Raw genomic sequence first — 21700 nt, forward strand, 5'->3', positions numbered from 1 at the left:
ACACGAAATACACAAATATAACATGTATATCAATTCAAATGATTAGTTAGCAAAGTTTCACTTCATCAAACGTTGCCAACCTTTTCGATCAGCAGAGTTTTCCACCCAAAAAACGCCATAAGTTTAGCGGGGACAAAATCGCACTAACGCCACGGCTCCGTAAACAAAGGGTCACACTATGGTGAAGAGCGTACATTGGGAAAAAATAAACTACAACAAAACCATTAATTAAACTAGGAAAGCGCTGCGTTACATCAATCGAGAGAGCCGAATCTGGTAATCTCTGGACCCGGAAGTTCTTATATCTAGGGTGCGAAGGCAGTAGTCTAGGTGGAGCCCAGGAAACGGGAATTTTCGACTTGCAAATAAGAGAAATTGGTAAGCCACAAGGGAATCCTCTCGCTTTTACCCCACTTCCCGTCTCGCTGCGTTAAACTGAGAATGCAGAATAACACAGAATTTATCGAGTGTACACTCTTTGCAGATGCCCCGGCAAAGGAACGGAATCTCGCCCAGAAACAAATCGTCTCAAAATAAACCGCAGTAGTTCCTGTTCCGGTCTGCAAAATGCCAGGCGAAGAGTGGCCACAGTGAGGCCTCCCTCGAGCGACTTTCGCAGGTGGGTAGCGTTCAGTGGACACCAAAGTGCAAATGAGCAGGAAGTCGGGGCAGTAACACGCTGCGGGCACTCGCTGAATTTGAGCAGGTGACGCAAAAAAGAACGGCAAACAGAAACACGCACGATGTCGTGACACTTTGCATTTATTTAGAGACTTCTCAGTTGGCGAATTCGTCACATTTCGCACACTTCGGCGAGAGTGGTTGTCATGGTATATCATATCTTATTTGCAGTCGCGAATCTCCCGGCTTTACACTGATGTTGTCTTTAAAAACCATACTCGGACATTTCTCTGGTTGTAAAGTGTTTTCTTAATAAATATTTCCGTAGCTTATTAATAGCATCATACTAAAAAACTTACTCCATCTGAGGGTCAATTTAGCAAACACTTAAGAGTCAGACGCTGATTTAAAATAGATTGAGGTAGCCAAACAGGTCATTAAAAATGTGATTCTTTTCAGCCTTTCGCCCAGAGCATGGAAAGCACGGACAGCAGTGACAGCAGCGGGGACAGTGTGAAATCCATTCCCCGGCCGGACTTCGAGGCCCTCTCCGCCATCGACAGCCCCCAGCCACAGTTGCAGAGCTCCTCGCTGGATGGCCCCATTGAAATGGAGTCGCTTATCGTGCCCAGCAAGCGCCAGAAGTACGTGGTCAGCGCTCCGCCAGGATCGGCCAACGGCAGCAGCCACTCCTCCAGCTCAAGTCCCTCGAACGCGAACGTGGGCTCTTCGCTCACCATGAAGCTGACGAAGGTGCAGCCGCATCAGCAGCAAGCGCGCTCCTCCACGCCCAACACCAAGGCCAAGATGCCCAAGGAGATGCTGGCGCTGCAGCGCTCACACATCGAGTCCGAGGTGTTGACCAACTTTGTCACCGACATCGCCAAGCTGAAACGCAGGAAGTCGCGACACGCGCCCGCAAGTCTCGGTACTCAGGCGTCAGGCGGCGAGCTGTCCCGCAGCTTGAACGCCACCTCGAAAAAGAAAGGAAAATCTCTCAAGTTGGCCCTTAAGCGAAGCAAGAGCATTCCGGCCCCCTTTCTGGACTCTGACGACGACTGGCAGGACGAGGACATTGACAGGAGCCTGAAGAACTGCAGACCGCGGGGACGCTCGATGGCCTGCGACGATGGCGAGCGGTTGCCCGAGATGAACGCGGAGGACAGCAACAGTAATTCTGCGAAGGGAGTGCTCACCCGCTGCCGATCCCGCAGCAAAACCCTCTCCCTGAGCAACAGCTGGAGCGCCGAGGAGAAGGCGGCAAGGCGGACTAACATGCGCAGTGAGAACGAGGAGTTTACCAAGAAACACAATGCCTTTCTTGATCGCGTCATCCAGGATGACCAGGACCAGGACTCGGAACTGGCGCTAAACACTTCCGGCGAGGGAGATGGCGACGCGGAAATGGAGTGGCCCGATGGCGAGTTGGAGGCCCACAGCTCGCTCTTCTCAGATGCCAGCGACTCAAAGATGGTCTCGGCCAAATCACAGGAGGACGAGGCGGCAGAACGACTTCGTCTCATCTGGCAGGAGCCGCCCACGGTGAGTGGTGTTTAGTATAAATGGGGAGTATTTGTTTATTGGCAAGTACAATTTGCGTAAGCAAATGGAACGTCTGTGAAGGGCCTTCCCATTTTGGGCCAGTAAATACTATTTTTGAACTAACGCGTTTCATGTTCCCTACAGCCTGGATGGGACCCCTTCTGCTGGAAGTGTCGGGAATGCGGCAAGCTGATGCCCTGCTCGAAATGCCTGCGCTCCTTCCACACCTACTGCGTGCGCTCCGCCACCACCAAGTTCGACTCCTCCTGGAAGTGCCCCGAGTGCCAGGTGATCGAGGCAGCGCCCAAGAGGTGACCTTCTGGTATTTCCTCACAGCTCGCACAAGTTATCTCATTGATTTCGGTCTTTCAGGCTGCGTCGCAATGAGGTATCCGTGGATCTGCTGAGCCAGCTGCTCTCCTTCGCCCTGGACCGCATGAAGCATGTGCGCGGGGTGAGTGAATTCACCGATTTGTGTGTACTGTATCTCGTTGCTTGTCGAGATTTCATTATCTTCTCCCGTATGTCGCTCTCTGCTTCAAAAGTCACGCGAAAAATCGTGCCCCGGTGAACGCACACATGTGTTTACAGTTGCGGTCGGAATAGTAGCTTGCAGCTCTGAGCGATTTATCATCAAAAGTTATTGATTAGTCATCGATATAGGCTGAAACGTTTGCCCTTAAGACCGACCAAAAGAGCTGCCCAATTTAACCTGGCTCAGCCATCGATATTGCAATTTAGGGGTGGCATTTGGCGAGCCACTTTTGTGCCCGCTGCTGCAATTGATATGTTTAACGGACCTCTGGTTTGCTGTTTTGCGCTCTTTGCCGCCTCCACTCGCTTCCGCTGCAGACCCACTTTGTTCTCTCGCTCAGCGAATGTGTTCCGAGCAGATAGACACCTGAAATGTCTCGCTGGTTTGCTGGTCTGATGGGTTCTAGGGTTCCAAGTTCGTTTTGCGTCCCCTTGACCCTTCGGGCAGCCGTTTCACATCTCCATTCCAGTGCCATATGTGGGCTCTAGTCGGAGCTGTTTACCGACTCACGTGGTTTAATTCTCTGCGTTTACTTATCTGCCAGTCGATTCCGATGGCCAAAGGCCTGCTTGTGTGGCTAATGGATGGCTGTGCTGGTGTTCGTGAGGCCCTCGTGTACATGATAATGAGGTTTAATGGCCTGAGCTCCGCAAATAGTCTGTTCGATTCTACTTCACTTTGCTGGTGCACAGAGCCTAACTGAAAGTTCGTGTTTGGAAGGGGATAAACCAGGAAATGGTTAATATTCTACATGAGACTTAATGAATTTATTATACTGAAAGAGTTTTCAAAAGTTCAGAGTTTTAATATTATTCTGCGCAAAAACTTTACCTCTGAAGCATTACATTTTACTATAAATACAGCTTTTTTAATGTATTTCCCCAATTTAAATTACTTAAATAAGAAATTGAATTATTTAATTAGCTCATTGTTATCGCAGCAAATTAAGAAGTCGAGTAAGAATTAATTAGCAAATAAAAAAGGTTATAAGTTGTTTGTTGATGTTAACCACCTCCCGATGTGATTAATCCTTTATACTGTTTATTTGAGCACAGCTGTATTTCCATTCTGTATTGTGCTTGAGGTTTTTCTCTGACCGCAATCGACTATCTGTGGTCTTTATTGGATACCACGGTTCGCGTACGAGTACAACAACTGATAGCATTAACTTAAATGTGTCCGCCTCTCCACTTCCTCCCCCGCCGCCCGATTGGAAGTACACCGAATGCCCTTGTATTGGTGTGTCTGGGGGATAAAGGAGAACTTGTTTTCAAACAGAAGCTCGCTGAGCGCTCTCTTCGCCGCACGACGAGCTCTAACCGCCACTCATGCACCCCTTCCCCTCTGTTCCCATCTCAATCCGCAGGCCCACAAGCTGCGTTCGCCGCAAGAGGTCTTCCCGCTGACGTACAAGAAGTACTTTGTGAACCCCGTGAGCTTCGACAGCCTGGCGCAGTGTATCCGGAGTGGGGCGTTCCAGAGCACGGAGGAGTTCCTCGGAGAGGTGAAGTGGATCCAGCACAACGCGCTTATCCTGGACGCCGGCGGTGAGTGATTGTTCTTTGTTGGCTGCTGGTTGTTTTAAACATAAAGAGGATATCTTGCAGATGCGAAAGTAGAACAAGCCTCGAAGGCCGTGGTGAAGGTGTGCAAGCAGGAGGCCAACGAAATCGAAACCTGCCCCGAATGCTACCTGAACGCCAACTCCAGCGACGAGTGGTTCGTAAAGGTGTGCCGGCACCCGCATCTGCTGCTCTGGGCCAAGCTGAAGGGCTTCCCCTACTGGCCGGCCAAGGCGATGGGCTTATCCACCTCCGCGCTGGTGAACGTGCGCTTCTTCGGCAAGCACGACCGCGCCTTTGTGCCCGTCAAGGACTGCTTCCTGTACTCGGCCCAGAACCCGAACACACAAACGAGTCGGAGGTCAGCGCGGGATTTGGCGGAGTGCATTCGGGAGGTTGAGGTTCACATCGAGCAAATAAAGCGGAAGATTGGCGCGTTTAACTACGCCGACTATCGCACGCCCTATGATCCTCTGGAGGAGCAACAGCAGCTGGAGCAGATGATGCCCGGCGTTTATGCGGCCATCGATCGGGAACTGGAGCCGGCTAACAAGACGCCACTGCAGTTTCTCATCCGCAAGACGGCGGGTGACAAGCTGTCGATCGTGAAGAAGACCAAGACCACAGAGTCGGGCAACGAGTCAGACCAGTCTCCCAGTCCCTCGAAAAAGCACCAGGAGGTGGACGTCGTGACGCCAGCAGGCGCCATCGAGCACTCCAAGCTCAAGAGCAACAACTACGAGGTCATATCCAGGACAGGTGAATCTCTGACCGACTCCCGTTGCAAGGTGCTTCTCAAGCGGAAATCTCTGGCCGCCAAAACAGTTGCAGAGTCTGCGGAAACCCCGGAGGCGGTGGCCACTAAGCGCAAACATTCCTTGAGTGACGCTAGCTTCACCAGCGAGTCCAGCGACCACAAGCGCAAGTCGAAGCATGCCAGAAAGCAGCAGGAGCAGGATAAGCCAGCTGGTGGGCAGGAGCACGCTGCCCAGGAACCCTCCGAATCTCCAAAGCACTCGCCTAAGCAGGACATGGCTCCAAACGCAGAGCTCGACAACGAAACATCTGTTCAGGAGACTTCCACCGCTTCTTCGGAGGCCTCTGCTTCTTTGGTTTCCGTTGTGGAGCTGGTCAGACGTCGCCAGGGCGTCACCATCACCAAGATTCCCCGCGAACAGCAACAGACAGCAACGGCAGCCACAGAAGGGCCGGCGGGGCCTGTTCCGCCTCCTACAGCCCCTCCAGCTCCATCGGTTGCAAAGCAAAACACATCAAAGCGAAGTGAAGCGGCGAACCCAAAACTATCCGACGTCGAAAGGCAGCAGCAGCAGCTGATCAAGAAAGTAATTCCATTCGTCGAAATCAAAACGGAGGTGATGTCGGAGCCAGAAGAAGAGGAAGTGGCGACCAGGCAAGCGGTGGACCAGCCTCCTGCTAAGCAAGTGCCTGGGCAACAAGAGCACTCGGAGAGGATCACACACCAACCCGAACCAACGCCTGCGCCCACTCCTCAGCCCGAACCAGTGGATCATCCCCCTCCCGAGGTGGTCAGGATCAAGGAGGAAGTCATCAGCGAAGATGAGATGGAAACGGAGCAGAGCATCGTTAGTCACAGGTTCGAGTCCCTGCCTCCCATGCCCCTGCCAATGCCCCCGCCCCCTCCGTTGCCTCCTCGGGGGAGACGCCCGCCACAGAGGACCTAGTTCGATTTGTGGGTGAAACCACCATCCAGAGGTTAAGCCAGAAACAGGCAGCCAAGGCCACGGACGCATCGGGAAAGCGAAAGGGACCGCATCAGAGTCCTCTGCCGGCTGCCCTCGAGGCAACCTCTCCGGCCCACTCGCCAGTCCAATCAGCTGCCCCCTCGCCTTCGGCATCGCCAAAGCCAACAGGCACGTTCGCAGTTGGGAAGCCACAGCCTCCGCCCTGCAAGGGAAAGGCACAGCAGCCTCGGGTGAGGAACGACCGTACTCCGTACCCAGCCTCCCCACCAGGAACCGCTGCACCCGCCACCACCACCACCTCCTCCACCTCTTCGCTGCTCAGATCCAACATGGTGGTAATTCCCGTGGAGCAGGCAGGCAGCTGTAATCAGCACAACCCCATGACGATCCCGGTTCCGCCCCTGAGAGCCGTTTCCAAGAGCACTCTGCAGAGCACTCCAACGCTGCCAACCGCTCCTTCCGTTCCGTCGTCTTGTCAACCATGCAGCTCCATGTCCATGCCACCACCTCTGGCGGGACTGAGTATGCCCCAAGCGGCGGCCCTCACATCCCAGGAGAACTTGTCTTCAAACAGCGGGGAACCAGTTGGTCTGCTGGCCAGCGCCTTGAACGGATTGGCTACCGAATCCATACCCAGTATGCAAGCCCCTTGTGAGCCCATAACTCCGGGCTTGGCCACGGCTCTAAGTGAAATGCTCGTGCGCTCCGGTGCCCCGAAGCTGGTGGCTCGTCCCTGCGGCCCACTCCGATCGGACGGCTCCCAGATTTATCCATCACAAGCGGGACCCGTCTCGCAGAAGCTCAAGGAGAACGCGCACAAGGTATGTTTTGCAAATTATACCACAGTTTAGGTTTACTTTATTTTATCCCTTTGTGCTCGCAGATCACCGACTACTTCATATCCGTCATCGAGGACACGCTGAGCGACATGGCCACCGGAGACCAGAGCGTCCTCCAAGCCCGCATCGCCGGTTTGTCGCTGGAGAACGAGCGGCTAAAGCAGCACTACGAGCGGCAGATGAACGACCTGCAGCGCACCAGCGAGCTGATGATCGCCGAGATGCGCAAGACCTTGGAGCAGGAGCACAAACGCGCGATCAGCGAACTGCGCCAGCAAAAGGCGCTCGAGCGGATGCGGGCCGTGGATGAGGCGAAGAAGAAGCAGTGGTGCGCGAACTGCATGCGAGAGGCGCAGCTGTACTGCTGCTGGAACACCTCGTACTGCGACTACCCGTGTCAGCAGATCCACTGGCCCAGGCACTCTGCCACCTGTGGCCAGTCTGTCCAGGTCCCGCACTCGGCTTCAGTGCCACCCATAGCCACGGTTCCGATAGTAGAACCTGGTCGATCCAAGCCCAAAGTGCCGATGCCAATGGCGACGCCACCAACCACCAGTCCCAGTCCCAGCTCACAGATTATTCGCACGGCTGCCGCCTGCCCACCAGCAGCACCAGTCGGCATCGCACCAACCTCTAAAAAGTGGGCGCCCATGATGACGCTGATCAATCAACCCAATCCGGAGGCCGTGCTAAAGCTGCCAGCCAGCACCTACCTGCGGCCAGTGGTCAGCACGACGATGACCGCCTCGGTTTCGGCCTCTCCGCCTGCTAACAACAACAGCAACAGCATGAATGTGATGATGACTCCCTCTCCTTCGCCAGGAAACCACATGGCGAGTCTCATGCCCGCCCAGCGGACCCCGCCCAACTTCCACCCCAATCCCGCCAATCAAAACATGCCCGTGCAGCGGTTTAATATTCCTGTAAGTAAATTGTAGTTAAGAAATGGCTGCATTTTTTTTTAACCTGTTCTTCATGATCTTCAGTTGCCCATCACTGTGAATGCGAACGCGCCCTTTCTGATCGCAGAGCCACATCACAAGCAGGCGCCAAAGGCGAGTGGCCGCAGCACCGGAAAAAACAACAGCCGAATGCGCCAAATGTACAGCAGCAATACCAGTCCGCAGGGTATGCGACAGAATCAAATAAATCAAGTGTTCCAGCCATAAGTAATGGACGACTACCGCATGATAGTTTTCCACCTGGAAAGACTGCCTGCAAATCAGGAAAATTTTCTTTGATATTCCGGAGAAACTCAGCAACAGCAACAGATCCATAGAAATGCACGATCACGGAATCGGAAATCTGAACTTTATATATTCAATTTAATTCCCCTGCACGCAGCTTTTGACGATAAATTGTTTTTAGAGTAAGAGACTCCAGGTTGATGCCGCTGAAAGACGATGCTGTATGTAAATTAATATTACCATATAAATATTAGATTTATGTTACGATATATGCTATTGTAGTTCGCTGGTGTTACTGTAACTCTGCCGGCTAGAATGTAAGAAGCAATGTAAAGCCATGAGATGGATCTTTGCGAAAATCTAGCTACTAGCAGTCCATAATGTCATCCCACTTTTCATTTAAACCGTTCTGTAAATTGTTCGATCATATATTTTACATACATTTTATGTATATTTAAAGCAAAGCTATAAAGTGAAAAAGAATAATTATTTAAAGTATTTTTGTGGTTAAAGTTGGCCAAAATGAGTTTTACTTTGTGGAATTGGATATGATTGGTAGGAAGACCTAAGATGTTGCATACTTATCGGGATGCTAATAAAACTTTAGCTAACAATCGGGAAAAATACATAAAATACTCAAAGAAGCCCAGTTTTTTTGCAATATCTCAAGAAGTACTCTTCCAAATGTGGAATGGCATACGTCGTTGGATTCGCAATAAAATTTCCTATCCGATGGCATTCACACCTAAAATTATCGAAATTTGGCCATTTTTCGCAAAAAATGACGATGTAACCCCTTAAGAAAAATGCGAAAATTGGCCAAAAATCATTTTTTTGTAATCGTCCAAAAAGTGATTGGGCTCGTTAACTATGGTCATAAGGAGCTCAAAACAGTGTTTGGTTCGGCTGTAAGTCGCTTTTTTTTATTACAACCGAAAGACAACTAAAAATGTGGTCTTTTTTTATGAACTAATGTTTTCCAAATCAATTTTCAGAAACTAACTAAGGGATAAGTTAAAATGACAATTGAATTGAATAGTAGAGCTTCTCTAGTTTCCAAAACTATATTTTGTTTGGCCCTGAGTTGTTTCTTGCGCAAATAACAGACAAATTACCATTAAAAAATGTTTTTTTTTCGCTGAAAACTACGTAAAATTACGCAAATAAGCCCAGTTTTTTTGAAATATCTCAAGAAGTACTCTTCCAAATGTGGAATGGCATACGTCGTTGAATTCGCAATAAAATTTCCTATCCGATGGCATTCACACCTAAAATTATTGAAATTTGGCCATTTTTCGCAAAAAATGACGATGTAACCCCCTTAAGAAAAATGCGAAAATTGGCCAAAAATCATTTTTTTGTAATCGTCCAAAAAGTGATTGGGCTCGTTAACTATGGTCATAAGGAGCTCAAAACAGTGTTTGGTTCGGCTGTAAGTCGCTTTTTTTATTACAACCGAAAGACAACTAAAAATAAAGTGTTTCTTACCAAAATTTTCAACTAGTCTTTTCCAAATCAGTTTTTAGAAACTAACTAAGGGATAAGTTAAAATGGCAATTTAATTGCATTCGGTGACACAGATAGTAGGGCTTCTGTAGTTTCCAAAACTATACTTTGTTTGGCTCTAAGTTGTTTCTTGCCCAAATAACAGACAAATTACCATTTCTGTTGCTTCCTCTTCTGGTAAAGTCTCGTCACCTCCTGGGCGGTGCTTTGCAGGTCCGCCAGCTGTTTTTTCTGGAACTGGGGCTGTTTTACCTGCCGGACCAGCTTGTTGTTTTGGTAGATTCGCTCAGCCAGCTGGCTTTGCTTGGTTCTCACGTTTTTATTAATCCTGGGTAGTGGACTGCCTGTACGGCTTCACTCGGCCATCTTGGAGCAATGCAGACGAGTCCAGGAGGGGATCAATATTGATATCCGAAAACTCGGACCAATTCACTTAATAAGCAAAAGAGAGATCTTAAACAATATGCCTTGTTTTTTCAGCGACCGATCCCCAAACATTAGCGATGCTACAGCTTTGATCAACCGTCTAGATATCGATATATGTTTTATATTTTGAGGGCTGACATTTGTTTTTGTATTGTATTGTATTTGCAATTGTATTGTATTGCCAAATTGTATATTTTATTATTTCATCTACGGTCACACATTAAAAGCTCTAAATTTCTAGCGTCGTATTATTTTGGCGGCTGTTAATAATATATTGTTTGTTTTTGATGTCTGAATTAAAGGCCAAGAGCCCACTCAGCGAGCGGTCGCTCAACAATTCGGCGTCCAGAGATCAAATTTATCCTGTGACCTTTAAGATATTTAAAAGGCTAATAGCTAACCTGCCGCAAATTACAACCGCCCTACGATCCTCCGATGAAAACCACAAGACGGACGACGAGTGGGCGCGGTGGTACTATGAAGCCTTTTACAGAGATCCTAGTATTCGAGAAAAGTATCAGTTCGAAGTGGCTCCTTGTCCTGGTGGCGTTCGAGAAAAGTTGCTCAAGGTTCCTGACCTTGAACTCATCCGTGATCTGCAAGAGCCAATATCAGAGCAAATGGTTGTGGCCGACGCAGCCAAGACAGATTCGGTCAATGCCAAAAGCGAGTCGGATAATTTACAGGGAAACCAGAACCTAAGATCTGGAGATGAGATAGTTGAAGTCGACAAGTAAGTGGCTTTCAATTCAAACTGATGGCATTTAAAACATTTCTCTCTTGGCAGGTATGGCACTTTCATATTTCCAGTATCTTTCCAAACTTTTGAAAGGAGCCTCAACCAAATAGAGGTGTTCCGCCAGGTCATGAAGAGCCAAGACGATTGTCTGAAGCTGTTGGTCGATGATGGGCTTCGTAATATAACCTTAAAAAAGTTTTATAACAGCTATTACATGCGCCCACAACATCGTGGCAAGGAAAACATTTTCCAAGAATTTCCACCAACTCCGTTAGCCAAGTTGCTAGAAATTGGCAGGCCTTATGATGATACAGCAGTCAAAACTGCTTTAAAGTTTGCCGCCGAGAATTCCGATAACAACAAGTGAGCAACAAAAGCGTTTCACACATATGTATGATTTCCTGTAATCTTTCATTTCATTATTTCATAGTTCTATCGTTAGTTTTGAGCAGTTTAAGAGGAGCTTGCGGAATTTAAGAGATATTGTGGAAGACCTGAAGCAGATGGACAAAAATTATGACGGCAAAGACTTTGAAGAGTGTGCCTATGACTACTACAAGGCATTTTACCTCACACCAGAGATTCGCCACAAGGTCCAATTCCAGTTGCGACCATGTGCGGCTGAATTTCAGGACCGCCTACTGGCTTTTCCGAGCAAGGAAACCGCCAACGCCCAGTTAACCAGCCACTCACCAAAAAATAATCAAACTTTGATTTCACGCGAACGTGAATCTTTACAAAGGAAAGAGGAGCCGTTAAACTCAGTCTCTAAAAAGTTTGAAGTCTTGAGCGTAGACTCTTTTGAGCGAGTTTCCATATTTATAGTAATCTCATATCACAAATAAATCTTTTCCTCCTTTAAAGCAAAGCTATACAATGAAAAATAATAAATATCTTCTTAAGAGTATCAACGAGCTTTTGCATTCTGATCGCCTGGTACTTCAAGGGGGGATTTGGTTAAATATGTTGGGCCTGGCCGAACGATTTCAACGAGAAAACTTGTGGCAGTTAGATTCCCATACAAATTTGTAAAATACTTTTAGGGGCGAGTAAGAAATCTGAATCTGAAAAGTGCCCACCAACTCTTGCATTCTGTTCGCCTGGTACTTCAAAGTGAATTTTTACTGAATATGTTTGGCTTATTTATTTATTTCATTTATTTATATATTTGTAACTATAATACGTAAGCTACGTTTACAATATAATACCTAGGGAATATAGCGATATATATGTATGTATGTGTTATTTATTTTATATGTATTATATGTACAATAAACTAGAACTACCGAAATTGTATTACACACAAAAACTGTAGGCTCGACTGACCGATTTTGATGAGCCAACGAATTCCATAAGAAGGTGTCCGCGTTGAAATCTTGATCCTTATCACTGTTTTCCCGATCCCGACAAAAAACATTTGAAATCAACTTTTTTGAAGAATTGGCTGATATTTTAAGCAGTTCCTTTTAAGACATTATGATATTCTGGCTTAAAGCCCATTCGAAGTCGTATTCGTAAAATTTTTCCATTATACCTGTGAAACAAAACATTTGTTTAAGCCAATGAAGAAGATCCTTTGGCTCAGTCAATATCCAACTTCTTAAAGTTTCCTTCAATGCCAAAAAGATCGGATGCATTTTTCGATTTTCCGGGCCGCAGTTTTTCGTTGACCTGATGCCGCTTCTCGAACTCAAGCATTTCCTTTCGACTGTTTAGCAATTTATTGTAGAAAATCTCTGCGAAAAGGTAAAAATTATTTTTGACTGACAACTTTAATAATAAATAAATCAAGATCCTTTACACACCTTTGGCCAAGCTGGATTCCTCTTCTCGACCTCCGTATTCCTTGGGAAGCATTTCTTTGGGGACGAACTTATAGAAATCATTCAAGTCGCTGTGCATGTGCAGCACAGTGGAGAGCTCCTTTTTCATAAACGGTGTCATCAGTGCCAGAATCTTGTCCATGAAGGGCACAATGTTGATGAAGTGAAAGCCTATCAGCCTGATGGCAGCCGCTTCCTGAAGAGTAAAGAATTTAGTCATCGGTCTTCAACGGCACATTGGCTCAAATACCTGTAGGTAGAATAGAAACTTCTTCATTTGCAGCAGTCCAATGCGGGCCACATGCCCCAAGGAGGTGCCTTGCAGGTCGATGACGATCACATGCCCTGGCTGAATGCCGTCCTCATACATCCAGAAGTCAAATACCATGCAATATCTGCAAGCAGAGAAAAGGAACCCTTTAAATATCGTTGTTTTCAAAGGAAAACATCGACTTGTTCAAGACAGACGTCCCCTGAATTAATCCCTCGCGGTTAAGCTCGCCTAATTATTCTCTCTTAATTGACTGACATTATACAGCAGATTATAATGATCTGTGAGTGCCTGACGATTAAGTCGATCTGTGTACATCTGTCTCCGGAACGCCGAATTGTTTCGTGTGTGTTTTTGACTGCAGTGAGTTTCGGATCGAGCCAGCGCAGTTTTCACCTTAGGCGTTTCGGACCTTTAATCTGTTCATGCGCTGAATGCCTTGTCATAATCACGCCACACATGACGTGGAAATTGTGTTGAACTGGCAGTAATTGTCGGTCATTAATATTGAAGCTAAATAAAACAAGTGTGTGCAAATTGTAGATAATTTAACCTTGGTGAATGTCTAAAGAACGACGTCCACAGCAACCCTAAATCAAATATAGCGCCATGAAAGCCCATACAATTTAGTCGAACAAATGTATTTGAACAGGTTCAGTCCCAACTCTGCCACATACTCACAGTTTCATAGCATCTGCAAAATTGTAGTTGGCGGTATTCAAATCATCCAGCTTAGCGAGGATCACCCGATATCCTTCGTGAGTGGCTCCTGGCAGAGGAACAATGGACCTGAAAGGAAATAAAGACGGGCTGTTGCATTAGATGTTTGGATCAACGCCAAAGAAGGTTGTCACCAACACAGTTCGCATGGCGCGCCTGATCTCGGGTCGCTCGCAGTCGAGGCTCACGAAGAACTCATCCAGGTGGGTGCGGGCCGTGAGATTGGTGTCCAGGACCTGCTTGGCCACCTCCATGCTGCAGCGGCAGGCGTGGAAGAAGTGCAGAGCCTCGCCCTCCGAAAACCTCTCCGAGATGTGCGGCTGGGCGTGGATCCAGTCCAGAAACTTGCGCACCTCCGACCGCTTGATCTCCGGAAAACTGGCGTACTGATCCTCCAGACTGGCCGCCTTCATCTTGGTGAACTCCTCCGGGATTTACTTTTGGTTGTTGCGCTACTTGGCCCGAAACGCGTTTCAGCGCGATCCACTCTCGAATGAAATGAAAATGAAAATGGAAGCTGTTGCTTTCGCAAGTGAAACTGGTTGGCCGGCTGACTTGGCGGATTCGGCATGCAATTCGGAGTGCTCGGGATGAAGTCGAGAATGGAGACTTTTCGGCGGGAGCCGAGGAGCATGGACTGGCATTTTAGCTGTCCGAAACGCAAACATTTTCCCCCATTCCTCCCCATAATTTTAATCGTCACGCGAAAAGAAATAAAAAATTTTCGGATTTGAACAGTGAACTATTTAAGACAAATTAATTTTTTCTACTAAAATTAAAATCTCTGCTTGCCAACCCCAAGTTAATATTAATTTTTTTCTGTGCATTTGTTGTCGGTTCATTTCACTTCAGTTCACTTCCATCAGGCTACGTGAAAATGCAATTTTTACCAGCTCGAAGCTGCCGCTCGGTTATTATTTTTCTCTCTTCGGGATTGCGTAACATGTGATCAAGTGATTGGGGTCCGATCCATGACGAGGGGCCTGTGCTATTATTATTTCGCATGGCGTGTGCTTGGGAGATCGGGAGATTTCAGCTCCTTCATCAAATCAAAAATGCGACGCTTGACTGGCGAAAGGAAATTATGTGTGTCCATACACAGCTAAATTTGTATTAGAGATTGAGACAAGATGTGATAAATGCCCTGGCATATGGGTGCATTTTAATAAAACCCTTCAAGCTTCGCTGTCTTCCTAAGATATTAGTGAATAGAACATAGTCAAAATGATAAATGAGTTGCGCAACTAAGATGAGAAATATTTGAAGAATCCTTCTGCTTCTGCCGAATAAGATGTCACAACGCATTCAAGTTCCCAAGTTGCACGTACGTGTGGCAACTTCGGCTGGCCGACACAACGGCCTCATTTCCGCGGCAGACACTTGACATTTTGCCAACAGCAGACACCAACCAGCCAGCCACTCAGCAGGCCAGTGGACAAGCTGGCTAGGCAGCCTGCGGCTGGAGCTCGGAACAAGCACTGCAAACGTTTTACATAGGTTGCATATTGTTTTGGCATCTGAAAGTTAAGATAAAGTAAGCTTACACTGGCCACAGGGAGTTGGGGAGCGTACTTTTCTGCCAGTGCAGCTGTGGCACGCCACGCTCAGTTAAAACAGCCGGTGCGCCACTTGGCGTGTCTGAAATTCCAAACGGATTAGAAGCCGCGCGCAAAGAGCAAACGGCGAGCTGCAAGTGCTGGCTGCCAATGGCAACCAGTTTGCGACGCCGAGAAGAGGATCGGGGACCCCGAGGGGGATCCCCGAAAGGAGGTGCGCACTTCTGTTTTATTTGGCCCGCTGGGGGCAGGTGTCGTGGTGTCTGCCTCGAGTGTCAAACTGTGTTCCAATCCGAAATTAATTACACATCCCAAAGTCCGAGCTAGAATCGAGTTCGACTTGCTCGTGGGTCGGCTGCACTCAAAGATCTGGGCCAAGGGTGGAGTCATTAATATTATACCTATAATAATCACTAATAACATCAAACTAATATTTTGGCTTCTCTAAGTTTAGGTGTTCTCCTATTTCCTAAACTGACCTTACAAAGTCAATCTTAAGACCAGAAAAAAATTAGGTGCAATCCCATCAAGTAAGGAAATGCCCCACATGCTTGTTAACTATGGTCATAAGCTGCTCAAAACAGTGTTTGGTTCGGCTGTAAGTCGCTTTTTTTTATTACAACCGAAAGACAACTAAAAATGTGGTCTTTTTTTTATGAACTAATGTTTTGCAAATCAATTTTCAGAAACTAACTAAGGGATAAGTTAAAATGACAATTGAATTGAATAGTAGAGCTTCTCTAGTTTCCAAAACTATATTTTGTTTGGCCCTGAGTTGTTTCTTGCGCAAATAACAGACAAATTACCATTAAAAAATGTTTTTTTTCGCTGAAAACTACGTAAAATTACGCAAATAAGCCCAGTTTTTTTGAAATATCTCAAGAAGTACTCTTCCAAATGTGGAATGGCATACGTCGCTGAATTCGCAATAAAATTTCCTATCCGATGGCATTCACACCTAAAATTATTGAAATTTGGCAATTTTTCGCAAAAAATGACGATGTAACCCCTTAAGAAAAATGCGAAAATTGGCCAAAAATCATTTTTTTGTAATCGTCCAAAAAGTGATTGGGCTCGTTAACTATGGTCATAAGAAGCTCAAAACAGTGTTTGGTTCCGCTGTAAGTCGCTTTTTGTTTGTATTACAACCGAAAACCCACTAAAAATATAGTGTTTCTTACCAAAATTTTCAACAAATCTTTTCCAAATCAGTTTTTAGAAACTAACTAAGGGATAAGTTAAAATGACAATTAAATTGCATTCGGTGACACAGATAGTAGGGCTTCTCTAGTTTCCAAAACTATATTTTGTTTGGCCCTGAGTTGTTTCTTGCGCAAATAACAGACAAATTACCATTAAAAAATGTTTTTTTTTTTTCGCTGAAAACTACGTAAAACTACGCAAAAAAGCCCAGTTTTTTTTGGAATATCTCAAGAAGTACTCTTCCAAATGTGGAATGGCATACGTCGTTGAATTCGCAATAAAATTTCCTATCCGATGGCATTCACACCTAAAATTATTGAAATTTGGCCATTTTTCGCAAAAAATGACGATGTAACCCCTTAAGAAAAATGCGAAAATTGGCCAAAAATCATTTTTTTGTAATCGTCCAAAAAGTGATTGGGCTTGTTAACTATGGTCATAAGGTGGTCAAAACCTTATTTGTTTCCGCGGTAAGTCACTATTCGTCATTATTTTAACCGAAAACCCTCTTTAAGTGTACTGTTTTTAACAAAATTGTCAACAAATCTTTTCCGAATCAGTTTTAATCAACTAACTAAAGGATACTTGGGCTTCTCTGGTTTCCAAAACTAAATTTTTCTTCAGACTTAAATTATAATGCTATCTGCATAGCTTCTATGTTGTTCAGCCATTATGAATTTTGTCCGACATATTTGAGGACTGCAAGGGTATATAGGCTTCGGCTCGCCGAAGCTAGCTTCCTTTCTTGTTTTTCTCTGTGGAGTGGATATTTGCAGTGAGCTCAACCACGCACCACGCACCACCGACTGAAAGACAGGCAGACATCAATTTTCGCAATGGTGACCCAAAAAAATCAATCGCAGGAATGCCGCATGCTAATCGCGGATCAGGTTTCTGGCCACGACGAAGGTGATGATGATGATCACATGGTGGTGACAACATCGTTTGGCGACGTGCCCCCTTTAATGTTGCCGTCATGCACCGAGTCCTACGAGTCAGTCGCCTTTTCGGGGTCCGATTCTCGCTCCTCCCTGGCTCCTGGCCCGCCCAGTTTCTCCACCGCTGCTCGTGCTCTTTCTCCGGCTCCGGTGACTGCTGTTCCCTGGCCATTTTTCACGCATTTGACTGCATTACTTAACCTCGATTTGGCCGTCGACGTGCACCAACCACTCCCCATTCCCCACTCCCCATTCCCCACTCCCCATTACCCACTGGAGGCCTCTTTCAGAGCAACGGTTGCGTTTCCGTTGGCCACCAGCACTCCGCTGAGCAAATGAAGTTGTCGCGTCGGCCTGCAGCAATTTGCATACAGGGTTCCCCTGCCTCCGGATCCCCTTTTCGGGGCGAGCGGATCCTGTCCGGCTCCGGTTGTCCATTTCAATTGTCGATCGCTCGCTCCACTCGTTGCTACACTGAGAAAAACTTGTTTTTCACATTTAATATTTTAAAGGTCAGGGCATAACATCCACTAATTTCTCTGTCTACTTATAGAAGCTCGACTGCGGATAAAACTTAATCGGAACAGTTTCTTAGATCGCTTATTTTTCCTGTGTATTGGCTGCCTCGACACCTTGTGGTCCTCCACTTCTCTAACAATTAACGAGGGGATGGGGGTGGGGATGGGGATGGGGCTGCGGGAGTTCCTATACAACCACGCGACCATCGCTCGCCGGCTGAAAAAGCTTCGATTGTTCTCCCAGCCCAAAACTCGTTTGCGCATGCGCGCCTTTTTTTGTTTTTCACTTGTTTCGCTGCTGCTCTTTTTTGTGTTATTTTAGCGGTTTTTGTTTTGATTTCTGATTGCCGTTCGAATGTCTTTTTCAGCCCGCAGTTGCTGTTGCTGTTGCGGTTGCTGCTGTTGCTGCTGCTGCTGCTGCTGCTGCTGCTTTTTGTGTTGCTGTTGCTGTTGGCCACTTTTATTTACGGTGGCAAGTGTCGCTTGACAAATTGATTTTGATTTGTTCGCTCTTTTTTCGAGTTTTGCTTTTGTCTTATTTTGTGAGCCGGCAATGGGAAGTTTTTGTTAGGGGCTTGGCAGCCTTGAACGCGACTTTCTGCCCGGGGAAATGACAGTTAGGAAGCGCATTAAATTGCTTCGGTTCCCAGCCGAACGAGCGAACAGGAAAAGGAATCAACAGCAATATCCATCCAATTATCGCTTCCTTCGCAGCAGTCGAATTGGAAATCAAACAGCAACAGTTGAGTGCACTCTTCAGCGGAGGCGACTCGCGGGGGTGAAGGGTGGAGGGAGTAGGGTGCGGCCTTGGGGTGGGGGATCGGGGTAACTGTGCATTACACGCTCGTTGGCATCCTGTTTCATGCAACAGCAAGCAACAGGATGCCGCACAAAACCCTCAGCAGTTCGAGGGTTGCTCTGCGCGGCACTCAAAAAAATATATACTGCCACCTGTATATTGTTTTTTAATTACCTATGTATGCATTTTTGTTTGCTCCTTATAATAGCTATAGCTATAAAACTCTACAACTAGTGTTGACAAAGAATTTAAACTATCAACAAAATGTCTTCTCCATTTGAATGCCAAGTTCTGATTCCAACAACCCCCGTTTCTTTCAGTGCACCCTGCCCTAAATGGCCCTCGAAAAGCCAACCAAAGTCAGTTACAAGTGAATGCCAAACAAAGCCCGTCCGTCCAACGCCAGCGATCCATTCCATCCATCCATCCATCCATCCATCCCTCCATCCATCCGTCCACTCAGCGATCGCACAAAGGAACGGGCAGCACAATGCATTAGGGCCCGCTGGAAACAAAGTGTAAGGAGCAGGGACGCCGAGGCAAGGAGCCTCGAACAAAGAAGATCAGTCGTGCGTTGGAAAAATCCTTAAGCCGCAGAGACGAGCAAGGAGCTGGAGTGTTCATCAACGGCCGAACACCTGATGATGACTCTGACTTCAACTGCCACTCTGACTGCGACACCTGAACGTTGAAGAATGATAATTAGATGGCAGAGCAACCCTCCGCCAGAGAGACGTTACGATCGCCCAGGTAAACGAGCAATGGTGGTGGAATCTCAGTGTGAAGTGATCGTTTGACTACGTAAATGCTGTCATCCAGGGGTGGTTGAACAGCCCTCTAGGAAGCCAGGGAATCTTGAAGACATTCCACCCCTGGCGGACTCGCTTGAGAAGATGTGCTGCGCCCTAATTAGTGGCAGCCAAGGGGCAACAGGGCCTCGTAAAAGTATGCGCATATCAGCAACTCCTATCTACATAATTATTAATTCAATATTTCCTGCCCGTTCTTGCGTCTCCCCAGTCTCGCCTCCTCTTAAAGACTTTCTGCAGAAGAAGAAAGAACTCTGCGAAGGGAAAGGAAACGAGCACTTGACTTCAAGGACCACATCCAACATGGAATGAATGAGCGGTGGGCCCAACTGCCGGATGGCGACCGAATAAGATCAGAAGAGAAAGCACGCGAAGGAAGTTCTGGGGGGGACTTGGCCCAAAAGAAAGTCGATTGGAAAGGAGTTGAGTGAGCGAGGGAAAGAACTTCGTTCTCAACAGGATTAAAGAGGTTTTCTGTATTGACGAGAACTGAAATGCGCATTAATGGACCTTGTTTACCAATCAGAAGGGAGGGGAACGAGCAGCCCGCTCGCGAAAGTGGCCCCTTTGATCTTTTCCGGAGACACACGCGTCGCAAACTCATCTCGTTGTATCTCCTCGGGAGCTCTTCCCCCCAGCGATCATTAACATTGTGGCGTTCTATGCTTTCCTCCGTCTCCTCCTCCTCCTCCTCCTTCTCCTCTTCGTCTTCGTCTTCGTCCAGCCATAAACGAGATAGAGCGGCGCAGATAGAGACAGATGGGCAATTGAATCTGTTCCCCGATGGTTCACTGAACCCGGCCTCTGGTGATTTGCGCCTAGCTGGCGGACGCTTTCCCGGATCAGGGGTTACATCCAGTCTCCGCCTGCAGCGAGGATGATAGATTGTGGGGCCCACACTCCGCTTCGTTTCGAAGTCCCTTCATCCCACGATTCCCACAAAGGCGTCCAGCCAGACAGTAAATTGAATCGAGAGCTGCGAGCTTAGATGACATGTGCTTGCAATTACGACTCAGTTGACCTACATCCGTCCGAGCTTCCTAGGAAATTGAAAAGCACTCTCTGCGTCTGGAAATGTTCTATGGTGATTGGCTCAACGAAATATTCATTTCTTGTTACTTGGGAAACCTATAAATGCAATTTTTGAGTTATGCATCCACGAGGGTGTCGTTCCCAGGAAGAAGGAAGACCAAGCACCTGTGGATAAGAAGACCCATTTGCCTGCTACAGACTGCGCCTAGACCTTCCCAACTTTGCATAATTTCCACTAAATGGCCGCCCAGATACTTGAGACGCGATAAGCATGATCTAGGGTTCCAAATTACGCGCTGCAAGCGCACTCAAGCAATGCGATTTTCATTGTTTTCCCCGCTTTCCCTCTCCGCCGCCGTGGAAAACGCACGTGCAGAAGGCCAAGACGGTTTTCTTACCCTCCTGCTGGGGACCTTCGTGCCTGCGATGCACTTCTGCAAGTAAGTCGGACCTGGCGGATGAGCAACCCTCGTGGGCGCGCCTTCTTGAGCGTGCCCACTCAACTGAGAGGGGGTGGCCTCCGAAGGATCCGCTCTGCTCCGAACCTATCCGATCCGCCCGAGTCCCACATAACATTTGCATCTCATTTCCGGACACTTGGGCGCGAGGGTCAGCGGTCCGATCCTCGCCGGCGAGGGTGAGCGTTTGACGATGGCCGTTGGGTGCGGGACACGGAACACGGAAATGCGAACGGGACAAAGGCGAGCGGAAATGCCTTCACACGACTGCGACTTTGCGACTGAGAGGGGTGAATAATTACAATTAAGCTGCGAGTTGGGGGAGGCCTCAGCATTCGCAGCCTGGAGATCCCTTGGCGTTTCCATTGACCCGTGGAAAATCTCGCAGCGGAAGCTTTCCGCACCCCTTTGTGGAGGAAAACTAACGGATGCACAGGAAAACTGAACAGTGAAACTAGTAACGCGAATAACATATTTATAACAGAAAAGTTGTTGCTCTGGCTGCCCTAACATCTCATATTCAAATATTTATTTGCCACTCCATTGAGAAATGTAGGTTATATTTTCCCCCGGTGTAGCCCAGGTGAAGTGAAAATCAAAATAGATTTTATGGCAATTTTCACATGGAATTTTAATGAGCTCTCCTAGGCAAGGGCGTTACGGTGGCTTATTTACGATCCCCGACTGGATTTGTGCGGTGCACCGTGCGTGAACCTGCTACAGTGGAACCCAAAACTCAACCCCCTGGGATTTCTCTCGAGCCGTTGACATTTTCCCATGATTCGTCACTCGGGTGGTGGGCTTTTCGAGCCCGTTGCATAATTTGTCAAGTGATTTTATTGGCGGGTCAGATGGTTTTAATAGCAGGCTCCACTGCAGGAATGCCAATGAG

The 21700-nt window shown here is 47.4% G+C and overlaps 3 protein-coding genes across 3 annotated transcripts in view; 2 read left to right on the forward strand and 1 right to left on the reverse strand.

Moving 5' to 3' along the window:
- Positions 1-165: 165 nt before the first annotated feature.
- LOC108100771 (protein kinase C-binding protein 1) lies at positions 166-8522 on the forward strand. The gene is given in 10 exon segments (XM_017204810.2): positions 166-378; positions 485-619; positions 1081-2163; positions 2308-2474; positions 2536-2617; positions 4065-4245; positions 4306-5934; positions 5937-6805; positions 6868-7746; positions 7810-8522. Coding segments are annotated over 8 exon segments (5058 nt in total). The 5' UTR covers positions 166-378; positions 485-619; positions 1081-1095; the 3' UTR covers positions 7993-8522.
- Positions 8523-10134: 1612 nt separating this feature from the next.
- LOC108100761 (protein telomere ends associated-like) lies at positions 10135-11592 on the forward strand. The gene is made up of 3 exons (XM_017204796.2): positions 10135-10675; positions 10730-11044; positions 11112-11592. The coding sequence occupies exons 1-3, from the start codon at positions 10230-10232 to the stop codon at positions 11524-11526; spliced, it is 1176 nt and encodes a 391-aa protein (XP_017060285.1). The 5' UTR covers positions 10135-10229; the 3' UTR covers positions 11527-11592.
- A 218-nt stretch (positions 11593-11810) lies between these two features.
- The window catches only part of LOC108100754 (alpha-tocopherol transfer protein-like), a 46718-nt gene continuing 36828 nt past the window's right edge, over positions 11811-21700 (reverse strand). The window contains exons 4-8 of the mRNA XM_017204787.2: positions 13634-13981; positions 13457-13564; positions 12755-12899; positions 12487-12700; positions 11811-12417 (exon numbers count right to left, since the gene is read on the reverse strand). Of these exons, the coding sequence (XP_017060276.1) occupies positions 12263-12417; positions 12487-12700; positions 12755-12899; positions 13457-13564; positions 13634-13908 (897 nt within the window). The 5' untranslated portion in view covers positions 13909-13981 and the 3' untranslated portion in view covers positions 11811-12262. The remainder of the gene's footprint in view (positions 12418-12486; positions 12701-12754; positions 12900-13456; positions 13565-13633; positions 13982-21700) is intronic.

Source organism: Drosophila ficusphila, unplaced genomic scaffold, assembly GCF_018152265.1.
Source record: "Drosophila ficusphila isolate 14025-0441.05 unplaced genomic scaffold, ASM1815226v1 contig_791, whole genome shotgun sequence".
In the NCBI taxonomy this organism is placed as follows: domain Eukaryota; kingdom Metazoa; phylum Arthropoda; class Insecta; order Diptera; family Drosophilidae; genus Drosophila; species Drosophila ficusphila.